The sequence below is a fragment of the Gorilla gorilla genome, chromosome 2 (genome assembly GCF_029281585.2).
Source record: "Gorilla gorilla gorilla isolate KB3781 chromosome 2, NHGRI_mGorGor1-v2.1_pri, whole genome shotgun sequence".
Taxonomy (NCBI): Eukaryota; Metazoa; Chordata; class Mammalia; order Primates; family Hominidae; genus Gorilla; species Gorilla gorilla.
In genome coordinates, this window is record NC_086017.1 from 26,233,460 (window position 1) to 26,257,586 (window position 24,127).

Here is a 24,127-nt window from a genome sequence, read left to right on the forward strand (position 1 = left end):
AAAAAGACTTTTTTTTTTTTTTTTTGGCAGAGATGGAGGTCTCACTATGTTGCCCAGTCTAATCTCAAACTCCTGAGCTCAAGCAATCCTTTTGCCTCAGCCGCCCAAAGTGTTGGGATTACCAGCTGAGCCACTGTGCCCAGCCTCAAATCACATGTTTTTAAAAAGCATATTTGAGAGTGGGCAGAGCCTTATGCCTTTCTTTTACTCACTTACCCCTCAAATATTCCAAGCATCTGAGTCTTAATTACAAAACCATTTCTAAAATGATTTTTTCCTGGTATTCGGATCATAGGGTAAATTCTACTTCTAGGATGTCCCTATACAAGTTGATTATTTGCAGCAATCCAAACAAAGATAGCTCTATTTCTATAGAAAGCTACATGCGTTATTAAAACACTTGTGTTCTCAGGCTTATGCGTATGTGAACAAAAGCTACTTCCCCCCTCCCCCATTTCTTAAATAATAATCTGAATTCTACCAGAGTAGAAAGAGCCTCCCTCATCCTAGTAAAATTACCAGAAATTCTGACCTCAGAGATCATCTGCCTCCTGGTCTATGGGCCATAGACCCATACATGAGCGGCTACTCCCAGAGGCCCTGGAGCCTGAACACTCAATACATGTCGAAGGGAGGGTGGCAGCAAGGAAACAAATCTCCTTTAAAGGGACAACCTAATCATTTCACTGTTATACAAAATTCCTCTCAACGGCTTCCCGCTGCCTTTACAGCCCTGTCCCAGCTGTCTCTGGCCCCTTCTCCCGACCCTCACTCTCCCTCTGACGTTCTTTTGATTCCCCTCACTCCCTCCTGCCTCAGGCCCTCATGTACACTGTTCCCTGTTTGGAGGGCTTCCCAACCTGTCCGAGCACAGCCGCATCCCCAAAGACACCCCGTCATCCTTCCCACCTCAGCTCCAGGTACCTTCACGGATCCCCTTGCTCCTCAGCCCTGGCCACTTCTGCTGGTAACACTCACTAGTTCGGCTGTTTTATTCTCTGTATCCCAGCATCTAGTACTATTCCTGGCCCAAAGCTGACAGCTGACAATATTTATTAACAAATTCCCTAATTGGCTGACTAGACCTCAAATCACAATCACCTGTATGGGGTGGGGAATTGTCGATTACTAGGGAACACTGGGTAAGAGAGAACAAGATAAGCATCAAGCAGTGAACTCAGCCCCAGTTTGGGGCTAGGACATTCCTTCTGTAGTAAATGTCGTATTAAAACTCAAGTAGACCTTACAGTTAGGCACAAAACCTCATATGGTTCACTAGTTCGGCTGTTTTATTCTCTGTATCCCAACATCTAGTACTATTCCTGGCCCAAAGCTGACAGCTGACAATAATTATTAACAAATTCCCTAATTGGCTGATTGGACCTCAAATCACAATCACCTGTATGGGGTGGGGAATTGTCGATTACTAGGGAACACTGGGTAAGAGAGAACAAGATAAGCATCAAGCAGTGAACTCAGCCTCAGTTTGGGGCTAGGACATTCCTTTTGTAGTAAATGTCGTATTAAAACTCAAGTAGACCCTACAGTTAGGCACAAAACCTCATATGGCATGAAGAAAGGTTCAAAACCAGACATATTTCTGGGCAGATATGAATTCCCTGCAACTAGGCAGTTTTCCCTGGTATGTTCAAAAGTGGGTGGCCCAGGACTCTGGCATGCTTCCACACTAGGAAGGGAAGGGGGCTTGCGCCAATGAAGACCCATAGATAAAAGGAAGGTGGGATCTGGGAAGTCACATTACCATGAGGGTTTGAAAGGAGTCCTGGCGCAGGCCTGCAGGTCTGTCAGCTGTTAACCCCACTCCAGCTCGAAAAGACAGGACCCGGGCTCCTGCATGCCTGGGGAGGAGGGGTTAGCCATCTTGTTCCAGAGTCAGCTCTGGAGGGGGCTGCTTCCCTGTGGGGCTGCCAAAGGTTCAGGTCACAGCTCTTGCATGGCCTCTTGAGTGTGGCTGATCTGTCCTAAGCCAGCTACCTGCCTGTTCACTCAGGGGAACACTCGCAAACCTCTTCAATGGTACCCTGACTGCAGCGCTCACCTTCTTAATGAACTCTGGGATGAGTTTCTGGTCTGGCAGGTGGTCTGAGGAGGAACAGCAATCTAATTCCAAGACGTAGCCTTCATTGTGAAGATCAGTTTTCTGAGATCTGAAGAGAAAGAAAAGCACACACACAAACAGATTACTATCTTGCATAATTTGGAGACAGTCTCACTCTTGTCACCCAGGCTGGAGTGCAATAACGCGATCTCGGCTCACTGCAACCCCCACCTCCCGGGTTCAAGCAATTCTCCTGCCTCAGCCTCCCGAATAGCTGGGATTACAGGCGCCCACTACCACACCCGGCTAATTTTTTTTTTTTTTTTTTTTTTTTTGAGACGGAGTCTCGCTCTGTCGCCCAGGCTGGAGTGCAGTGGCGCGATCTCCGCTCACTGCAAGCTCCGCCTTCCGGGTTCACGCCATTCTCCTGCCTCAGCCTCCCAAGTAGCTGGGACTACAGGCGCCCGCCACTGCGCCCAGCTAATTTTTTTGTATTTTTAGTAGAGACGGGGTTTCACCATGTTGGACAGGCTGGTCTGGAACTCCTGATCTCAGGTGATCCGCCCACCTTGGCCTCCCAAAGTGCTGGGATTACAGACGTGAGCCACTGTGCCCAGACGCAGAATATTTTTTTTTTTTAAAAGAATCATTGGGTCTTTAATGAAGCCCCAAATTCTTTCCCGAAAGTAACGCCAAAAAGGCACTGATGAAAAATAGTTTATGGAAACTACTCAAGTAATATATACAGATCCACATCATAGGAAGACCTCTAAGATGTAGCATCATGTAAAACACATCATTATAGAATGATGGGTTTGGTACAATACAGCTTACATGTTATACACACACACACACACACACACACACAAACTCTCACTCCAGTAATGTCTATGTCCCATTGGTTTATATCTGCCAGGGCACAGAAAAAAGAACAAGCAAGACATACACCAAACCAATAATAGCAGGTACCCCTGGGGAATGGGGAAGGCTTATGTGGAACTGGGGATGGGTGGTGATGGTATGGGTGTGGGGGTGGTGATCAAAAGTGAATTTAGCCATAATCCCTAATTTTTTTTCATTTTTAAATGAAAAGGATATATTCCTATATCACTTAGAAAATTAAAAATTAATTTTTAAAAGACTTTAAAAGGGTTCAACCCCTTTAGAGGGCAATCTGGCAAAATCTATCGAAATTAAAGATGCATTAAAGAAAGACTACCGAGCAACTAAAAGAAATTCTGGGAAAACAGCGTGGGTGTAAACGGCTGTCTGAGGTGAAGGCCTGCAGTCTTGCTGTCAAAGGAGAGGCTTCCTAGCACACCCTGCCATCTCTGCACACAGGGGCTGCTTTCCAAAGCACCACCACATAGACATCCCTGTGATACAGCACAGTTCAAAACTGCACCCATTCAGGAGAGCCAGCAGCAAGTGGTCACCAGGAGGAAATTCCACCACTTCACAGCCATTCACAGGCAGGGCTCCTGCATGACACTAGAGTGGAAGTCACGTGGGTGTCAGAAATTGAAGAGGATTCCTTGGCCCAGCCAGGCATAAGGCAACAAGAGTGGTACTGCAGCTAAAGGCTGGCAGAACGTGCTGTCTCTTCTAGGTGGCTGGTGGTATTGGGGAGTGGGAATTAGAGACCAAGGCTCCCAGCTCCTTGTCCAGGACTCATGTACACAGCTAATCTGCACTGGTGGAGGAGGGAGCAGAGCCCTCCTGGCCCACTTATGAGGCTGTTCTACCAAAGAGGGGCCCCTGAAGCCCCTGTGAGAGCAGGACTGTCCAGAAAATGCGTAAAGCAGGCACTTCCACACTGAACTCCTGAGATACATGCATCTCACCAGTTTCTAACTGTGTATTTGCTGCAACGTTTTAAATAAATTTCTAAGATTCTTATATAGCATTAAAAGCAATTTCTGCTACCATTAACCATCTGTGTATGATTCACCTTAAATTTAAAAGTGAAAAAAATGAAAGAGGATTTGGTTTTCCCCAGGTGTGCAACTGTGATTTGGTAAGCAAACTTCAATAGCTCATTTTTATTTTTCTTTCCAACATACCCTTCCAAGGGTAGGGTACTGTGGCACATACATTCAAAATGTAAAACAATAAATTGATTTCAATCAGGAACAAACTAATCCCAAAAGAATAAACCAATTCTGAACCCTAACCTTTTTGCCTTAATACTTGGTCAGAGACTAGACTCATGTTCTCATTTCCTCCCCAAACAAAAGACATATTAAGAGGTACTAAGGCAGATGATTCCAGACTTTGAAAAAGAAGACTTCGTCAAGACACACTGTCATACATATCATGTGAGGTCTCAAACAACCAAAAATCAGGATGAGGGAGAGGGGGTTCTAAAATCTAAAATCCAGCTGTTCTGTTACATGGAAACAGGCTATATGAGGTTATTTAGAAATATCCATTGAGATTTCAAATGAATAGACTAAAAAACTATTATCATTTTAAATAAGTCAATGCTGTATCCATTAAGTACAACATTCACAGGATGAACAAAAGGAAGACAAGTTGGTCTGTAAGCAACTCACAGCCCAGATCGATTCTAGGGAATAATCTTTAGCATAGAATCTAATAAGTACCATCTCTGGTTCTGGAACAAGAAGTTCTATAACAAGAAAGGAAGCTCTGGTTCATTTCATCAAATAATTAACTCAGTTACATCTGAACTGAAAGGAGCACAAAAGATCAAGAAAAATAGGCATTACAAATTTTTTAGATGAACCATGGAAAATTACATCTCAGCCTATGGTTTCTTGGAAAAGCAAATCTAATGCATATTGGGGGAATAGGTGAGCAAGTAATAGGCGTTCTCCTGCCTTTGGGAATTAGCTTCTCAATTTGAAATGAAAGGATTATTACACTGAAGAATGGCTGAAAGGGACAGGAAGGGGGAAAAAATCCCTAAACCCCTTGAGGACAGATGCTGGCTGCCCAGCCTTGAGGTCAGCACTCTGTGATGGTGCAGCTATGGCCTCACAGAGGAAGAGCTGAAGGCAGAAGGCACAGTCACACAGAAACTCTCTCCTTGCTACTAATCCTATGAAAAACAGCATTAAATCCACTAGCAAAGCCCTATAGAGCTGCCAGAGGGAGTTTCTGGGCTTCTCGGCACTGGAGGTGGGGAGTGAGGTGGTGGTGGGGAGACCATGGTTGCTGTGGCAAACACACTCTAAGATGACCCCCACAACAATCCCCACCTCCTGGTGTTCACGCTTTTGTGCAATCCAGCCCTTTCAGTGGGGGCAGGGCCTGTGACTTGCACCTACTCAATAAAACATGGTAAAGGTGATGGATGTCACTCCTGTGATGGTATTATGTTATATGACTCCCTCTGAGCTAGAGAATCCCTTACTGGCTTTGAAGAAGAAAGCTTCAGGAAGAAGGAGAGAGCCACATGGCAAGAAATTGTGGGCAGCCCCTGGCCAACAGCTGCAAGAAAACAGAGATCCCAGTCCTACAACTACAAGGAGATGATTCCTGCCAACAAACTGAGGGAGGCTGGAAGTGGGGCTTTCCTCAGTTGAGCCTCTGATGAGACTGCAGCCTGAGCCAACACTGATATTACAGCCTGATAAAATCCTGAAGCAAAGAACCCTGATAAACTACAGAAACCATATGATAATAAATACGTACCATTTTGAACCATGAAATGTGTTATAATTTATTACAGAGCATAGAAAACTAATACCAAAAAAAGAAAAAAGAAAACTAACACAGTTCCTGAGGAGGAAGACATGGCAGTTTCATGCTTAGAACAGGCCACCCACTGGTGACCAGGCCTAGGCCCAAACCCAGAAAATCCAGCCGGACATCTGAAAGCAGCTCCATCAGGTGAGGAGTGTTCTGTGTCCCTGAGGGCAAGGACTATCCTGGGAGACAAAAGTGGACATGTCCTAGAAGTGACCTCCAGGGCTGTGGCCTGGTTGTCCAAGATACCACAGGACAAAGGAATAAATATTCCGCTATCAATCTAGTTTCTATGGAAGAAGCATTAACCTGAAACTCCCAGCTGAGCAGGCATTGCCACCTTCCTATGGGGTAGTGGAAATACCAGGTATGCTCCCCAAAGGGCCATGTCATTGTATCATCCTGGAAAAGAATATGGGAAACCACCAAACTTCCCCTGGACAGAAGTCCAGATGACTTCCACTTTTGGAAAGGACAGAGAGATCTGGTTTTAAATAGTAAGAAAAAGAAAACACAGAATGCATTTCTGGAGACGTACACAGGGTTAACTAACAGCAAAAGCCCCCGCAACCTACTTTATCTGGAAATTAACACTAAGCACTCTCCAATTAAATAAAGACACTCTGAGGAGAGCAAGACTAATAATAAAATATGCTTCCCCATCACTCGCCATCCCCAACTTGGTATGATAATTCCAATAGATTTACTAGTTAGAGGCTACCGGTGTTAGAGCTAACTAGAGGCAGGTAATACACCAGCTGTGAGCCTTTGGGCAATTTACTTAAACTTTCTGTGCTTCAGTTTCTTTCACTAATGAATGGGATATTATACGGAGCTACCTCTTAACATTGCTGTAAGGATTAAATAGGACAAAAAGAAGCAAAGCCCTTAGCACAGAGGTACAACATCCAGGCTCAACAAATCCTACCTGCTACTGATCTGTTATTATCATCTATAATTGTGTTCTTACTTTTCCTTCCTAGCACTTTTCACAGTTCATTACTCATTCGTTCATTAAATATGGACCACACTACTACTGCGTCAGGTACTATACTTTAGCATTCATCAATAGATAGAAGTGACAAAACCTCTGCCTTCGTGGAGCTAACAATCTAATAGGAGGAGAAAGACAATAAGCAATAGACATGCATGAGCACCTAACAGAGTATGCCCAATGCTGGGAAGTCTTGAAAAAAAAAAAAAAAGAAAGAAAGAAAAGGGCTGGGCACAGTGGCTCACGCCAGTAATCCTAGCACTTCGGGAGGCTGAGGTGGGAGGATCACCTGAGGTCAGGGGTTCGAGACCAGCCTGGCCAACATGGCAAACCCCCATCTCTACTAAAAATACAAAAATTAGCCAGGCATGGTGGTGCACGCCTATAATTCCAGCTACTTGGGAGGCTGAGACAGAATTGTTTAAACCTGGGAGGCGGAGGTTGCAGTGAGCCAAGATCACGCCACTGCACTCCAGCCTGAGCGACAGAGTGAGACTTCATCTCAAAAAAAAAAAAAAGAAAAGGAAAGGAAAAAAGAAACAGAGCAGCAGGGTAAGGTGAATGGCAGGGGCAGCAGGGAGACAGTTGTAGTTTTAATGAGGGTGGTCAGGATAGCTGCACTGATGAGGTGAAATTTGGAAGAAAGACTTCCAGGAGGTAAGGGACTGGGCTCATCCAGGGCATGAGCTCTCCAGGCAGAGGGAACAACAGCTCATGCAAAGGCCCTAAGCTGAGGGCATGCAAAGAAGCCCTGTGGCCGGGGCTCAGTGCAGAGGGGTGCAGGGAGGAAGACACAGTTGGAGAGCCTCAGGGGAGATGGATAGTATAGACATTCAGGCCACAGTGAAGACAATGGCTTTTACTCAGAATGACAGAGGAAGTCCGTGGAGGGTGTGGAACAGAGAAGTGACATGATCTGGTGAATTTTAAAAGGATCCCTCTGGCTGTAAGGGGCAGCCAGAAGCCCATGTAAGTGGTCCAGGCAGGGGATGATGATGGCTCAGAGTGGGTTGGCAACAGTGTCCTAGCAGCAGTGAGAAGTGCTGGGTTCCAGTTATATTTTCAAGGTAAAACCTTCAAGATTTTCATATGAACAGGTTGTGGGGTGTGGAAGGAGGAAAGCAGATGAAGATGACTCCAAGGATCTTTGCCTTAGCAACTGGGAGAATATGGATGACTTTGCCAGAACTATGATGGGAAGGGTTGGGTGGCACAGGCTTAGGGGGGAAGAAAGATAATTCAAGTTTCAGATATGTTGAATATGACATATCCAGAAGACATCCAAGTTGAGATGTCTGGTAGACAGTTGAGAGTATATATATATATACACACATATATATACATATGTGTATATACGTATATACGTATATATACATATGTGTATATACGTATATACGTATATACGTATATACACATATGTATATATACGTATATACGTATATACACATATGTATATATACGTATATACACACACACACACACACATATACTTGAATATATATACTGAAGTCTGGACTGCAGGAGAACGGTCTGGACTGCAGGAGAGGCAGCTGGAGATATAAATTTAGGAGTCATCAGTCTGCCAGGTATTACTTAAAGCATGAGGCTAGATGAGCTCTCCATTAATGTAGCGAGAGAAGGGTTAAGAATTTAATTTTGGGACCCTCCTCCATGAAGAGGGTGGGGTGAAAAGAGGAACAAACAGCCAAGGAGCTAAAGAAAGAATAACCAGGGAAGAAGGAAGAAAACAATGAGAACACGTTTGTTTTCCTGGAAGTTAAATCAAGGAAGCAAGTCAAGGAGAAGGGTATGAGACATCCTGTCAATTTCCTCAATTAACAAATTTATAATCTTCTCTCCAAGTTACTTATCCTCTTGAAATCCCAAGAGGGAAACTGAATTTAATCCACCCTATGCAAATAGGTGTGAAGAAATCTGTTAATCTGTTTATCTGTTTATATGATTATCTGGCAGATAATCATATAAATTGGGCAGATTGTCAAATTTAAATGTTGATTTGGGTTCAGAATAGCTTGGCTCCTTGAAAAAAAAAAAATCATCATCTTCCTTTTGAGTCATTTCTCAGAAACAGCCTGGGGAAAAATTAACTAAAAAGAGCTCTGACCCATCTTACATCTTGGGACCCCCCACTTACACAGAGCACTGGAGATTTGAGAGGTTGTATTTCACCATTCCAAAGGAATTTTCTGAAAGAAGTGAGAATAAAAGGGTACTATTGGCAGAGATGTGATTTCCTGAAAATCAAGAATGAATAGGACAAAATGAACTCGAATCCTTAGAGTGTAGCAACATAGTTTTAATAATGCACATAAACAGAGTGGTTCTGATTGCTGGAGGCAATGGAGAAGCAACTAAGAAATCTGAGCCCCGTTAAGTTTTAAAAAGCCATCACAACATGACAACTAAATGCAGTATAGTACCCTGGATTGGATCCTGGAACTGAAAAAGGACATTAATAGAAAAATGGTAAAATCCAAACAAAATCTATGGTTTAATTAATAGTGAAGTACCAATGTCAATTTCTTAGTTTGACAAACATAGTATGGTAATGTAAGATATTAATGGTGGTGGGAAACTTGGGGAAGTGCATATGAGAATTCTGTGGAATACCTTTGCAACTTTTCTGTTAAATCTCAAGTTATTCCTAGGCAGGGTATGTTGTATCTGCCACTCTCCTAGAGATTTTCCTTGGGACATAACTGAACAAGTCCATGGAAAAGGGAAAAATAGAAAGAATGACTTATAAAGATGAGTAATGTAGACTCTTGTATTCTAAGAGGAAAATAAACCTTCAAGGAAAAAGACCAGGGATAATGAAATAAAAGAATGGGGTCTATGCTTCCTCTGGTCAGAAAAACTCAAAACTACTTCCAACTCCTTGCTTTCCTTACTTTTAAAAATTTTTTTATTATGATAAAATACACATCACATAACATTTACCATTTTAATCATTTTTAAGTGTACAATTCAGTGGCGTTAAGTACATTCCAATGTTGTGCAACCACCATCACTACCCATTTCCAGAACTTGTTTTTCTTTTTCTTTTTTTTTTTTTTTTGAGACAGGGTCTCACTCTGTTGCCCAGGCTGAAGTGCGGTGGCATGATCAAGGGCTCACTGCAGCCTCAACTTCCTGGGCTCAAGCAATCCTCCCACCTCAGCCCCCAAGTAGCTGGGACTACAGGCACATGCTACCATGTCTGGCTAATTTTTTTTTTTGAATTTTAGTAAAGATGAGTTCTCCCTACATTGCCCAGGCCATCAAGTGATCCTCCCGCCTCAGCCTCCTAAAGTGCTGAGAATACAGGCATCAGACACCGCACCCGGCCTCCAGAACTTCTCTGTCATTCCAAACAGTCCTCATTTCTTTAACACCTTATATCTAGAACTTGGGCCAAAACTGAATGTGAACAAGTAAAAAAACCACACACACATTAAATAATGCTTGTCAAACAAACATATGAAAGTAGATTTGGACACTGAGCACTTGTACACAAATGTCAACACAACTGGCCACAGACGTCAGGGTTGTTTCAGAACATGATAAAAGACCCCTATTCTGTGTCAGGTTGACCTCATTACTCATACACAAACATCAACTGTAAAACTGTGTGCAAACTCAGAGATGTACCTGGAGATCTTCACTCACCACCACCCTAGCGTCTGGCAAGGGTGGTGTAGTCATTCTCCAGGCAGGGGAAGGGTCAGAGGGCCAAACTAGGTCTGCAAACTCAAACGCCCATGGGCAATGAGTGAAAGATTCTTTCTGAAACCAAAGCACATAATCTAGACATTTTGTTCTCATATAAAAGTCTGCAGCTTTGGCCTTCCAGCTCAAGCAATCCTCCCACCTCACCCTCCTAAGTAGCTGGGACTACAGGCGTGCACCACCACACCCGGCTAATATTTATATTTTTTACAGAGACAGGGTTTTGCCATGTTGCCCAGGCTGGTCTCAAATTCCTGGGCTCAAGTGATCCTCCAGCTCGGCATCCCAAAGTTCTGGGATTACAGGTGTGAGCAACCGTGCCCAGCCTTGTCTGACCCATTTAAACAGCCCTTCACTCTGCTCTCACAGTGGTGGGACCTAACCGTTTCCTAAGACATTAAAATAGCATTGTTGTAACAAGTACTGCTAACACTTATGAGTGCTTTAAATATTGGTAATTATCACAGGCAAAACAGTTAACCCTCAAATCACTGACAGAGTGCCAAGTAGTAAGTTGAATATGCATTTTGGTCTCATGGGAAGATCTAAAATGAGGCCACTAAAAAACAATTGCCCGTCGAAAAACTATTATAAACTATACTTCTAAAAAATAAGCATGTGACTAAAAACTATGATACACATTACTTTTAAATAATAAACATGTAATAAATCCCATTTCGGCTCATAAATCCCTTAGATCTCTTCAAAGACCATGAGTTTAAATGATGTCTTCTTTTTCCCAGGACATCAGGCAGTCATGAAAAGGAGAGAGAATGTGCAGTTCATCAGTAGGGTTATTTTTGCTTCATTTAGAAATAATCAAAAGAAATGGTGACAAACACAAACAGATTACTAGGCACTTCTCCAGCCAGGAAAAAAAATACTAAACGTGAGTTGACAGAAACAAATTCTCTATCTCTGGGAAACAGGAAGGAATTTTAAGATTTTTGTTTCCCAAAGCAACACCAAGCTCAAACAGAATAATCAGAACAGCTTATTTTTTTTTTTAAAGAAGTATTAGGGAGAGAAATGAGCTGGAGATCTGAAAGAGATTTGTCAATGAAAGAAAAAGAAGGCTATTCCTAGTTTCATTAACTTATGTATAACTAACGACAATAAAAATCTCCACTTATTCATTCGTCTATCCATCACCTGCTTGACTGCTGACCACATATGAGGGATTGAAGGCACTTCCCTCAAGTCTAGATCCTGCCCTCAAGTCTAGATAGACCGTATATAAACAGAAGTGCTATGAGAATTCAATTATTTCCAGTGTCAAGGATCAGGGGAAAATTTAAGGAGCAAGGCGCGTGTGGGCTGAGTCTTTGAGTCTGTATGGAAGTTAGTCATGGGACAATGGATAAAAGGACATTCTAGGCCTGAGAACAGAAATTAATGAAGACCTAGATTGAGAAAAGCATGAGTTATATGATGGAAATAATAAATAGGTCAGTTAGGCAAAAGGTGTGTGAAGGTGCGGGTTGCCTGTAACTCAGCAGAGGCTGTAATGATGAGCCTAGGGAACGTGTGGGTGAATCCACTGTTAGAACGAGTCTGTGACTGTGGGCTCTGCAGTGACCGGGGCAGAATAGTGGGAAACAAAGTTACTGAGAAAGGACGGTACTCGCCTTAACTGTGAAGTAAAGAAGAGTCATGGGTGCCTTAGAGAGAAAGATACTATGACAGATTCTGGGAAGATTAAGCAGGCAGCAGTGTGTATGATGTAGAAAGGGGGGAAGAATATTTTAGGACAGCAGCAATGAGAACTGTACTGAGATTTTTGTCGAAGGGAGTGGGTGGATGGAAGAGCAGTATTTCTTGTCCCTGCAATTGGTGGTGGTTGTGGGCAGGGGAATAACCTGCACCTTCCCAAAGATGCTCCCAGTACAATAGGGAAAAGGTTTCCCATAATTTTATGAACCCTCTTTGCAAAATGAACCAAATCTACACAAATACAATGAGACTGTTGGAGTTAAAAGTTTCCCCTATAGCAAAACTGAAGAAATACTTGAGGAAAAAATAGTCAAGTAAACAAATCCTAGCAAATCTTTAAATAAAGCACCTCAGTATAGGGTCCCCCAGGGGAGTTGTGAAGTAGGAAGCACAACGAAGGAGAAGAATTTACCCACAGATGAGTCACTGTCCTTTCTTCCAATGTTCCCTTCCCCTTCTAGCAGAAGACATTCAGCACTTCTGTTGCAAAAAGTTTGGTATCTCTGGGAACATGCTGGACATGACGGGGGAGATGTGCAAAGGATACTCCCACTACACACTCTCTCAGGGAGCTGTGCACGCCTACTGGGGAGACGTTACCAGGGACATCTAACTATCCAACCCTGCTATTTATTCTAGAGAAATCATCCTGTCTTGCTGCTTACTGTCAGGGCTGGCTCCCTGGGAGACAAACTGTCAGCCACTGTGCACTACAAGGAGTGCACTGTTAACCGTAAAGACCAAGAGGAAAACAGACAAACTTTGCCTCGGTGCTCCCTGTCTAATGGAGTTGTGAAAGAATTTCAATGCCCAGTGAGCTGGGCTGCAGAAAAGAGGAGAGCAGCCACACAGAATGGGAGCTGGGGGAGGGTCCTGCTTTCTCTGGAATGCTGCAAGTCTCTCCTTTACATTGACAGATGTAGAAAGAACTAATATTAGTAGCGATGCATAATAAATAATATTTTATCACAAATAGAATACTGAATAAAAGCAGTCTGCCTGACATTTACTGGTTCAGAAAAGTCACATATCTGCAAAGAAAAACAGCAATAATAGCTACATAGGAATGGTGTTCATAAGACTCTCTCATGGGACCTGTCCAGTTAGGTTACAAGAAGCCTCTTCTCTACGTGCATTGAATGCACATGTTCCACATTAAACTTTGCTGATTGTTTTCTTCCTTCCCAAATCATCCCACCTATACCCACTAACTGAGTTAGGTGATAGAAATGTTCTATATCTGTACAGTCCAGTAAAATAGCCACTACAGTTTTGCCACAGCATGTTTTGCTACTGAGCACCTGAAATTCAGCCAGTGCAACTGAAGAACTGAATTTTTATTCTTACTTAATTTTAACAATTTAAATGGCTATACATGGCTAATGGCTGTGTTACAGGAAATCACAGCTTAATTCTGTTCTCAAACTTTAATGTATGTGCAAATCATCTGGAACCTCGTTAAAGTACAGACTCTGATTCGACAGGTCTGGGTAGGCCTGAGAGTCTGTGTCTCTAAGAGCTCCCAGGTGATGCTGATGCTGCTGGTGCATGGACCACACTTTGAGTAGCAAGATTCCGACTGCTTCAGGAACCACCAGTTCCAGTGTGTCTCAAATGCTGAGTGGATCAATTGTCTCCAAATTTTTCTGATCACACAGCGTGCCAGAAAAAAATTCCTGAGTACCACTGTACTAACATCTTACATATGTTATAAAACAAAACATACAAAACAGAACATCGTAAACAACAGAAATGATGAAATAAGCAATATTTTATAATGATGATCACAGTAAGTTCACACTATTAATAGCTAATACCTCAAGGCAAAATATACACTTGAAATGAGATTCATTGTTAACATAATAGAACTATAACACACTTTTCAAAAAGTCTTCTTGATAATTCCAAATTTCTTTAAATCAGATCTGAACAGGTAGGCATTGCTGTTGGTGTTTTTTTTTTTCTTTTTTTTTTTTGAGATGGTGTCTCACTCTGTCGCCCAGGCTGGGGTGCAATGGCACAATCTCGGCTACTGCAATCTCCACCTCCTGGGTTCAAGTGATTCTCCTGCCTCAGCCCCCAGAGTAGCTGGGACTACAGGTGCATGCCACCATGCCCAGCTAATTTTTGTATTTTTAGTAGAGACAGGGTTTCACCATGTTGGCCAGGATGGTCTCGATCCCTTGACTTCGTGATCTGCCCGCCTCGGCCTCCCAAAGTGCTGGGATTACAGGTGTGAGCCACCACGCCCAGCCCAACATTGGTGTTTTAATCTCATACTGTGTCCCACAAAGCTCTTATGGGCAGAGACGGGTCAGTGTAGCCATTTCCACATGAGAGAGAGAGAAGGATTTTACATTTACATTACGGGTATTCTCTTCAATCTGCAATCACTTCATAGAAATTTTTTAAAGCCATGTGTATATTTCATGAGAGTTAATTTAGCTAAAATTACAAAAAGCGATCCACTAATTCACCTCACTGAGATCTCAGCTGAAAGTGCTTCCCTGAACCCAGCCCTTCTGCAGGCCCCTCCTGCTCCGTACAGCACATGTGACCTCTGACGTACACACCAAGCCAGGACACCACCTTCAACCTGAATGCTAAATATTATGACACATCATCTCTCTCCTAATTTTTCAATAAAATATATAAAAATAGACACCTCAGTTCTCCTTCAACATTAAATATGTCTACCCCACTTTGGTAACCACTGTTTAGATAGTACATAGAATTTCCAGAATTATTATGAAGCTCTCAAATAAAATTTACCTCCAATAATAATATTGAACATTATGTTCTTGAAAACACAAGGTGGAAATTCTTCTTAAATTAGTATGTTAATGTAACTACAATTTCAACAGAGTTTACCAGGAACTGAAGAAATTATTTCAGGCTTTACATGGAAAAATCAACGTACAAAAGTTATCAAGATCCTCAAAAAGAATAGTGCCCTGGCCGGGTGCGGTGGCTCACGCCTGTAATCCCAGCACTTTGGGAGGCTGAGGTGGGTGGATCATGAGGTCAGGAGATGGAGACCATCCTGGCCAACATGGTGAAACCCCGTCTCTACTAAAAATACAAAAAAATTAGCTGGGCGTGGTGGCACGTGCCTGTAATCCCAGCTACTCAGGAGGCTGAGGCAGGAGAATCACTTGAACCCGGGAGGCGGAGGTTGCAGTGAGCCGAGATTGTGCCACTGCACTCCAGCCTGGTGACAAAGCGAGACTCCATCTAAAAAAAAAAAGAATAGTGCCCTACTGGATGTTAACATACATTACAAATTTATTATCATCAAAATAACATGGTTCTGGCACAAAAATCAATAAGTAGATCAAAGAAACAATAAAGAATCAGGAATAGATTGGGATGTACATATAGAAATCCTAAGTATAATAAAGGTGGCATTTATTCAATGGCAAAGTTAGGTTAACTTAATAAGTGCTCTTGGCAAAGGTGGCTACCTAGAAGAAAATAAAAGTTAGACTCCTGGCTGGGTGCGGTGGCTCACGCCTGTAATCCCAGCACTTTGGGAGGCCAAAGTGGGTGGATCATGAGGTCAGGAGATCGAGACCATCCTGGCTAACACAGTGAAACCCCGTCTCTACAAAAAATACAAAAAAATTAGCCGGGCATGGTGGTTGGTGCCTGTAGTCCCAGCTCCTTGGGAGGCTGAGGCAGGAGAATGGCGAGAACCCAGGAGGCAGAGCTTGCAGTGAACCAAGATCACGCCACTGCACTCCAGCCTGGGTGACAGAGCGAGACTCTGTCTCAAAAAAAAAAAAAAGTTAGACTCCCTGTCTTACTCCCTAACTAACCCACTGGTTCTCAAATGGGGGCAGTTTTGTCCTTCCGCAGACATTAGGCAATGTCTGGAATCTGTCACAGCTGCAGGGATGGGAGGTTTGCTGGTAGAATCTTGTGGGTAGACACCAGAGAGTCTGCTAAATATCCTACAATGTACAGGACAGTCCCACACACAATTGTCTGATCCAAAATGTCAATAGTACCAAGGCTGAGAAATTCTACCCTTACCTACCTTAATCCTCATAGCTAAACAATTAAAGAGGAATGCTATTAGAAGACAGGTGCCAATGTGAAAACCAGTTTCTCCACTCATGAAATGTGTGGACACTGGCTTGGACAAGTACCACTCTGAGTCTCATTTCCTTCATCTTGGCTTTCAGGAATAAAGATAATGTATATCATGAAGCAATGAACAAGGACTCCAGCCAGCCACAGCAGTAAATAAATGGTAGCTATGATGGCTATTATCAAAAATGAGAAATCATATGAAGAAGTACCTGCAAACACATAAATGTTCTTTACAAGAAAAGGGGGCATTATGTTCCTAAGAGATCCAGGTTGCTTGATGGAGTAATTTTGGAGACTTAAACTATAGCAATATATTACAAATTCCCCACGAACAGGAATCGTGTTCATCTCATTCTCTCTAACAAAGACTGCTACCTTAGAGGACCCAAAAGACATGTAATAAATACATTTTTATTTTGTTTTTAGGGAGCAGAGAGAAAATAACACACTGATAATCCTAGAACCATTATTTGCGTATAATCATTTGGTGCAGAAACTGAAAAGACCCAGCCAGCCTGCTGAATGGGGCCATTTGGGGAGCTCTAAGTGGTTTGCAGTGGTAGCCCTATGTTCTGAAACCAGCTGGGGAATTAGCAAAGCTTCTGGTCCCACAGTGTAGCCATGGGGACTGGGGATGTTACAAAGCCCAGAAAATTCTCAGAATTCTCTGAGGATGTTTCTATAAGCTCTGGGGCCTCTGAGTTGAAAGATGATGTATTTCTGTGCCATGAGTCGCAAGATGGAACTTGAGTTCTATATTCACCACACACTCCCATTACCCACTCCAAACTTCGGACTGTGAAGTCATTAATAACTTCTTCAGCCTCATTTTCCTAGACATAAAATGAGAAGTGGGGAATGAGGGAAGGTCATGGTATCTTTCGGTTACAAAACAGTATATGTCTAAAACCTCTGCTGAAAGCACAGTAATGTTTTCGACAAATATTAACAACAGAAACAACCATCATGAGGACATAATGAGAATTAATTATAATACCGAAAACATACAGGAACGAAGCAAAGTGCTCTCAGACTCTCAGAAACAGGTGTTATGTGAATACAAGCTGCTAATTTGGTTTTTAAAGTCTTTGTAGCCATTTTAAGTTCCAACTCATGGTCGATGAATAGGAAGTGAATGAAATGATGTACTCATATTTATAGCATATTTATCATATTTTCATATACTTATACCATCTTTATAGAATTTACCTCTTTGTAAATGGTTCCATCTTTCAATCATTTAAAATATAAAATTTGGACAGATTTTAGAGACAATCATTATATAAAAATCTCAAGAACATTTAAATCATTAATAATGTACTTATATACATCTGAACATTATATCTCACCTACTTCTGCATTCATATCTAAAAGTGTAAAACTCAATTACTAGTCTCATCCAGGACCCATCACTGGTAATGCCCATTATATCTTTTTCAGCTTGAAAAACACACACAAAAAATCTAAGTTACTTCTGATTGACAAAGAGGAAAAAATGTCAATTTTCAATTCAACAGAGTTGAATAGGTAGACTATTCAATACAAGACTCCCACAAAGATTTAAAGTAAGACAATCTGAGTTCCTATATTTAATATGAGACAGACATATAAATAGAAAACTCCAACGCTTTAGTAAAATTATTTGCAACTAAATTACCTACACTTATGCATACGATTCTCAAAATCATGTCTAAGTGTCCTTGTAGTCTACCTTGCAATGCTACCAAATAAATCTTCCTAGAGAGTCAATTTTTACTTAAAGATTGTATGTACATATGGGAAGAGGGGGCCTCTATTTTATTTAAAAACAAATACAGACATTTCATGGTACTGAAGTATTCACCCAAGTTTTAAGATTAACAGGAAATTTCAAAGAAATTTAGTGCTTGTGCATTTGTTTGGGTACCTGCTCACTGTTCTCTGTCATTTCAAAATAGTTCTGGGGAGAGGGTGGAAATCACTAGTGTGCTAATTCTCTCTCTCAGAAGAAACAAAAAAAAAATAAAAAATAAAATGTGAACAAAGACACAGGCCAGTCAAGGGCAGCTATAGAACAGGAGTGGGGAAAATGAGCTCTCACACCAACCATGCACGTCTCTCTCTTGTTCTCTCCACCGGGATAAAGGCCAATGCTTTGGAGGAAGAGAACAAGAGTAACTCGGCAAGCCATTTAGGAGTGTGGATTGGAAAAAATTCTTTCCCCCAAGAGAAGGTGGTTTTACGCTGGCATATTAGATTGAAAAGTGCAAACAAATAATTAACGGTGAATCCTGAAACTTCAACACACCAGAAAAGGGTGTCACTCCAGAGTGAGATGGGAAAATAAGAGGAATAAATTAAGGTAGTCTTGGTGATGCTGGACAGCTCCTCAGGGGGTACGGTGGCAGCCCGGAGAGCTAATCAAATCCTCCACACCCCTCAGGAAGCTAGAGAAAACTGATGAGGAAAGATACCACACCAGAAACGAGGGGCAGCTGCCAGCAACGGGTGTTCGCCCTACCTAAATCGGAATCCAAAATAACGACCCACATGCTAAACAAACACCTTCTCATTCCCCGCTCTGCCTTAAGCAAGAGCTCTGAATTCACCTTCCTCAATGTCTGCTCTCTGGGAATAAACCGGCGGCTGCAGTTTCCCATCACAGTAGCACGCATCAATCAGTGCTAAACCCACCGTTACTTTCTTCCCCACGTGTGATTCCAACAATCAGCGCACTCTAGGGCTGATCCTCGGCCTCGCGTGTGAACATTTTCTAGGGCACACCCCAGTAGGCACTACCACCCCCTGTGTATTTCGCTTAATTATGAAACCTCTTTCTAGAAGCCCTATAATTCTCCCAAGAGTCAAGGTAATTGGTAAAAATTAGACATGAAGAGACACAAGGCCACTTAAAGAGGACACTTTCGACTGTAATTTTTTAAAGGATTTTCTTTTTAGTTTCAATATAATTTTGTACTTTCCCAATTTTGCCCTTTTCAAATGCCAAAGAAAATGTTCATATTATCTTGTAGGCTATAAAAAAAAGGCAACATAATGCATTTGTACTTCACTTATGGTCCGCAAAGATTTCCTTTCTTTGAAGGCCATCCTTTGAATGTCTTTTAAAAGAAAAAGAAGAGTGAAAAATAATGGACATCTATTCTTGTGGCAAATCACTGTTATTTTGGCAATGAAAGGATCGTGTGTGTGTGTGTGTGTGTGTGTCTGTGTGTGTGTGTCTGTTCCATTACTTGAGGTCTGTGCTATGTGGCTGCATTATTAAGATATACTTTTGATACTGATAAATACGTAAACCAAAGACAGATCTATCTCATAATGAATTTATGGTCCTTTCGTAAAAAATTGTAGCAAAATTCCAGGGCATGGTTTTATCCCACTCAATTCATGCAAAATCTATTGAGCAATATCTATTCAAGGCCTGGCACTCTGAGCAAGCAATGGGAATCCAAAGATGGAAGAGGATTCAGCAACGGCAGTGGAGGTGGGCAGACATCTAAAACACAATAACAGGAGAGACTGAGATTCCAGCAATTGCTGTGTGTCAAAGGCAGGATAAGCAGCTCAAAGGGTGTGTGATTACCTCTACTGATGTAAGCACTACACAGAAATCTTAGAGGCTGCAAGATGGCAGCCAGTGGCATGGGTTAGGGACAAACAATCCTACTTTGGAAAAGTGAGGCTAAAAGAGAAGTTTTCACATAAAAATCCAGATTTCTGGCTTTTCTTGAAAAAAGTACAAGACCTGGCAACACCTGATAACCATAGGACAGAGCTAAGGCATTGACTCACTACTTCCCAAGAGTCCCCATTCAATGAGCCAGGCCACTGTAGGGGTCTGAGCTTGCAAGCCCTGTCTTAGAATAAAGACAGAGTCTTCAGAATTTTAGATTCTGGGTCTCAAGAGGAGAAACAAAGGGTAAGGGATGAGCATTCTCTGAGATTTACTTTCCTGGAAATAAAACAGCAAAAGCCAAAAGAATCATTTCTCTTGCATCACTTGACCCTGGGTGGACAAGGCTGACTCATTCAGTCATCTGTGTTGCTCGTAAGTACTTGGGAGTACAGCTTGCTGATATGGCCTAAGAGGAAACATTTCACAGACTCCAAGCATATGGTCAATTTGGGATGAAGCAGCTCACCGTAACTCTCAACAACCCACTGCATCTCTTCTAAGAATCACTGGAGGAATCTGTTCTAGAACAAGGACTGCAGTAGCCTTGGCTAAGTCAGCAGCTAGAGAAGTGGGCCCTGGCCTGAGGGGCTCATTACAGCACCACACACAGCCTCCCCCAGGCTTCTCATGCCTGCCCTCCCACTGTTTCTTTTTGGACACCACGTTCCACTTGTTCCACAATGTCAATAGTGGGAAGGCCCTTCCCACTTTTTCACTCCCTATTCCAGTCTACCCATCATGCCCAACCTAGAGCAAATGACAGCCGCAGAGCCTCCTCTTCTAAAGCACTCTCATTAACAAATTCCAGGTTAGAGATGCAAACCAAGACCTGTAGACTTAGCTGGGCAATTATATAATTTGCACATATATTTTGCAGCTCCCTAGCAGACAGATAAGTTTCTTGAGATCTAGGAGCTCCTTAGAGTCATCTTTGCATAGTGAAATTACATATACATATTTACCGTAGAAAAATCCAAACAAAAGGGATAAATGTTTACCACTTAAAACAGTGCCAGTTATTCTATTCAATAGGCAGATGTGCCCCAGAATGAACTCGAGAAGGGAGACGTGGAGTTCCTGTTCTCTCAATGCCAATTCCCACAAATGCTTCCCTAGGTGCAAAAATTTCACCATCCTAGGTGTGATTCCAATGAATACTCACTATAAACCCAAACCAGCTTACCTCCCCTTGGGGTTCACTGTTGGAAAAGCAATCTGATCTAGTCCTGAAGGAAGACATGCATTGGTCAGGTAGAGAGATGCCACAGTATTACATTTTATATGCACTTCAAAAGATTTTCAAGGGTAACTTTGATTGTATACATTTTCCACCTTCCACAAGAATTTTAGAATTGCAGCCTCTGCATTAACTACAGGTCCTCTGTGTGTCCCCACCCTAATCCTAGGCCAAAAGGTGCCTGATAAATGTCCACAGAGTTCCCTAGTATGCTGGTCCCTGTACCATGTAAGGCATTACTCTACGGAAGCTGTCGCCAAAGGACTTCAACTCATTCATGATGAAGAACACACCAATGACACCCCTAGCTCCATGTGTGTACAACGACAATTCAACAGCTGAAAAATGGCCAGCACCATGCATTTTTGTACTGCAGTTACATCTATAACCATAAAACAACCTAGAATTAAACCCACACTCATGAAACATCACAAGTGACGTTTTAATAACTGACTTCTTCTGTTAGCCATCAAGTTTCAAGATCTTTAGCAACTCATTCTAAGGAAAACTACTTGAAAAAAATGAAGGATCACTTAACTATACTTAGAATTCAGAGTAAGTGCAACTATATTGTCTATTAAAAATCACTAAGTGTTCCAAAGAAAGAGTTGAGAAAATGAAGTACAAACTCTCTTTCTACTTATTCACTAAGTATTTCATATTCAACTATTCATTCTTGAGTCAAAGTAACTTGAGTCAAAGTAACTGACTTGACTAAATTCAATACACTTAGAATTAAGAACAGTTTACAGTTAGATGTGTGGCTAGGCCTGCCATGGTAAAATGAAATGGCAGTTATTAGAATTTTCAGAAGAAAAGATCAGGTAATTTTTCAGGGATGTAAGTGAAATCTGTCAAAATGGCAGTGAGCTCAGAGGAATGTTACTGCACTTGAGAACTACTTTTGGAATGACTCATTAATAATTTAGTTAGACTGTCAACGATGCTCTCCAATTACTCAAATACTACTAGAAAACATTTCATTAGGAGATTTAAATAAACTCTTCCTGCCTCATGCTCATTACTCCCCATGTTTGCCCAAAAGAAATCAGGCCCAAGTTAAAAGCTGCCCCTCCAGAAACATTTCCTTGGTTTCCCTTCCAGTGAGAGGTGGCATCTCCTTCTCCCAAACTCCTGTGGCATGAGGCACATATCTCACTTATTTAATTAGACTGCAAGTGCCTGGAAGGCGGGCTCCACATTCAACTGAGCCTGGCATTTGCACTCTCTAACTTCCCACCACACAGAGCTCCTAGCACAATACCCTGAAAAGAGTACACGCTCAGCAAGTGTTAGTGAATGAGTGAGGGGATAAATGCAGGCTTGAGGGGTTCCGTCTGGTGGTTCTGGCATATCCCAAAGCCCAGTTATTTGTTAAAAATTTTATGTGAACCCTCCAAACACATTAGGTTGATATCGAAGTTTCACAGAGTCATCTCATGGTGATTCTTGGTAATGAAGTTCATTTGGGCCAACAATAATCTAGAACGTGTATCTACATCTCTTTCAATGTGCTCCACTTGAAAAATATTAACCAAGTATTTCTTTCTCTTTTAAAAGCTAACTCATTTCATTTAACAGCATCTATAGCTGTCAGAACTTTGGCAGACTTTGTGAGAAGTATCACTTTAGCTGTCTGAATTAAAAATTAATCACAAAAGTCTTCCTTTGTTTTGTTTTTACTACTTAAACTCCCTATTGATAAAGAAAAAGTCCGGTTTTTTGTTGTTGTTCTTGTTGTTGTTTCTTGAGACAGGATCTCATTCTGTCACCCAGGCTGAAGTGCAATAATACAGTCACATCCCAGGAGCCTCCAGCTCGTGGGCTCAAGTAATCCTCCCACCTCAGCCTCCCGGGTAGCTGGGACTACAGGCGTGCGCCACTACACCCCGCTAATTTTTAAAATTTTTAGTAGCTACTAGGTCTCTCTACTTTGCCCAGGCTGGTCTGGAACTTCTGAGCTCAAGAGAATCTTCTGCCTTGGTCTCCCAAAGTGCTGGGATTATAGGTGTGAGCCACTGCACCTGGCCCTGATGTTTTTTTGTTTGCTTATTTTTAAGATCGTTGGAGTCTTTTCCCCATAATACAAAAAAAAAAATGCAGTTATTGCATTTGCTAGGAGAGAAAATTCCTGTACTTTAAAATTGTATTTTACAATGACTGCTTCCAACCTCCACCACTCCTCCCACCTAATACTATTGGGGCTAGAAGTGGGGATGATCCTCTTGATCATTTTTGCCTCATTTTACATGATAAATTATCAAACTTTTGCATTTTTTTAAAAAAGGCAGTTCCAAAGACTCAACACAAAGTTACCTAAGGAATTTTCTTCTCTGCATCTGCTTGTCCAGGAGTTGAAATGTTCATTAAGTTCATCAGGCAGGCAGTTCAGGAACTCTGGATGAAAGTCAGCTCAAACCCAAGGAGACTGCCAACTTCCCTTTCTTGAAAACCCTCCTGCATACAATGTCTCATTCCTCTCAACAGTTTGCTTATTTTTGTCTTCTGGAAAGTAAGTTCATTTGTTCATGCTATGTTAGTGGAAGTAAACAACCCCTACTGAGCCCCCAGCTTCACTGCTGGCTTGTAATGCACTATTCCCCAAAGTGGTGGTTCTTATTTCTGAAGACGGGCTTCCTCACCCATCTTGTCCCATCAGATAACTTAGTTTGGTGCAAGCCTTGCAAATCATGTAGTAACAGCCCCTCATTGTAGCAGCTAGAATATGGAGGCCGAGAAAGATCCATCGATGTGCCCCTTGCACAACACTGCTTACTAGTAGCCAAGTGCAGCCTAGAACGCAGGCCTCCTGGCCAAGAGTTCTGTGTTCTTTCTTACCTAGCCTGGTGCTTACAGCTCTCCTAGGAGTAAAGTGGCAAGCCCCAATAGTGTTGCTGAGTGCCAGGCATGAAG

The 24,127-nt window shown here is 42.1% G+C and overlaps 1 protein-coding gene across 5 annotated transcripts in view; it reads right to left on the minus strand.

The window, feature by feature from the left end:
* The window catches only part of RFTN1 (raftlin, lipid raft linker 1), a 207,576-nt gene that overhangs the window by 90,888 nt on the left and 92,561 nt on the right, over positions 1-24,127 (minus strand). For all 5 annotated transcript variants that reach the window (XM_055381122.2, XM_019023757.4, XM_055381124.2 and 2 more), the window contains exon 4: positions 2,060-2,168. In XM_055381122.2, coding sequence (XP_055237097.1) covers positions 2,060-2,168 — 109 coding nt within the window. The remainder of the gene's footprint in view (positions 1-2,059; positions 2,169-24,127) is intronic.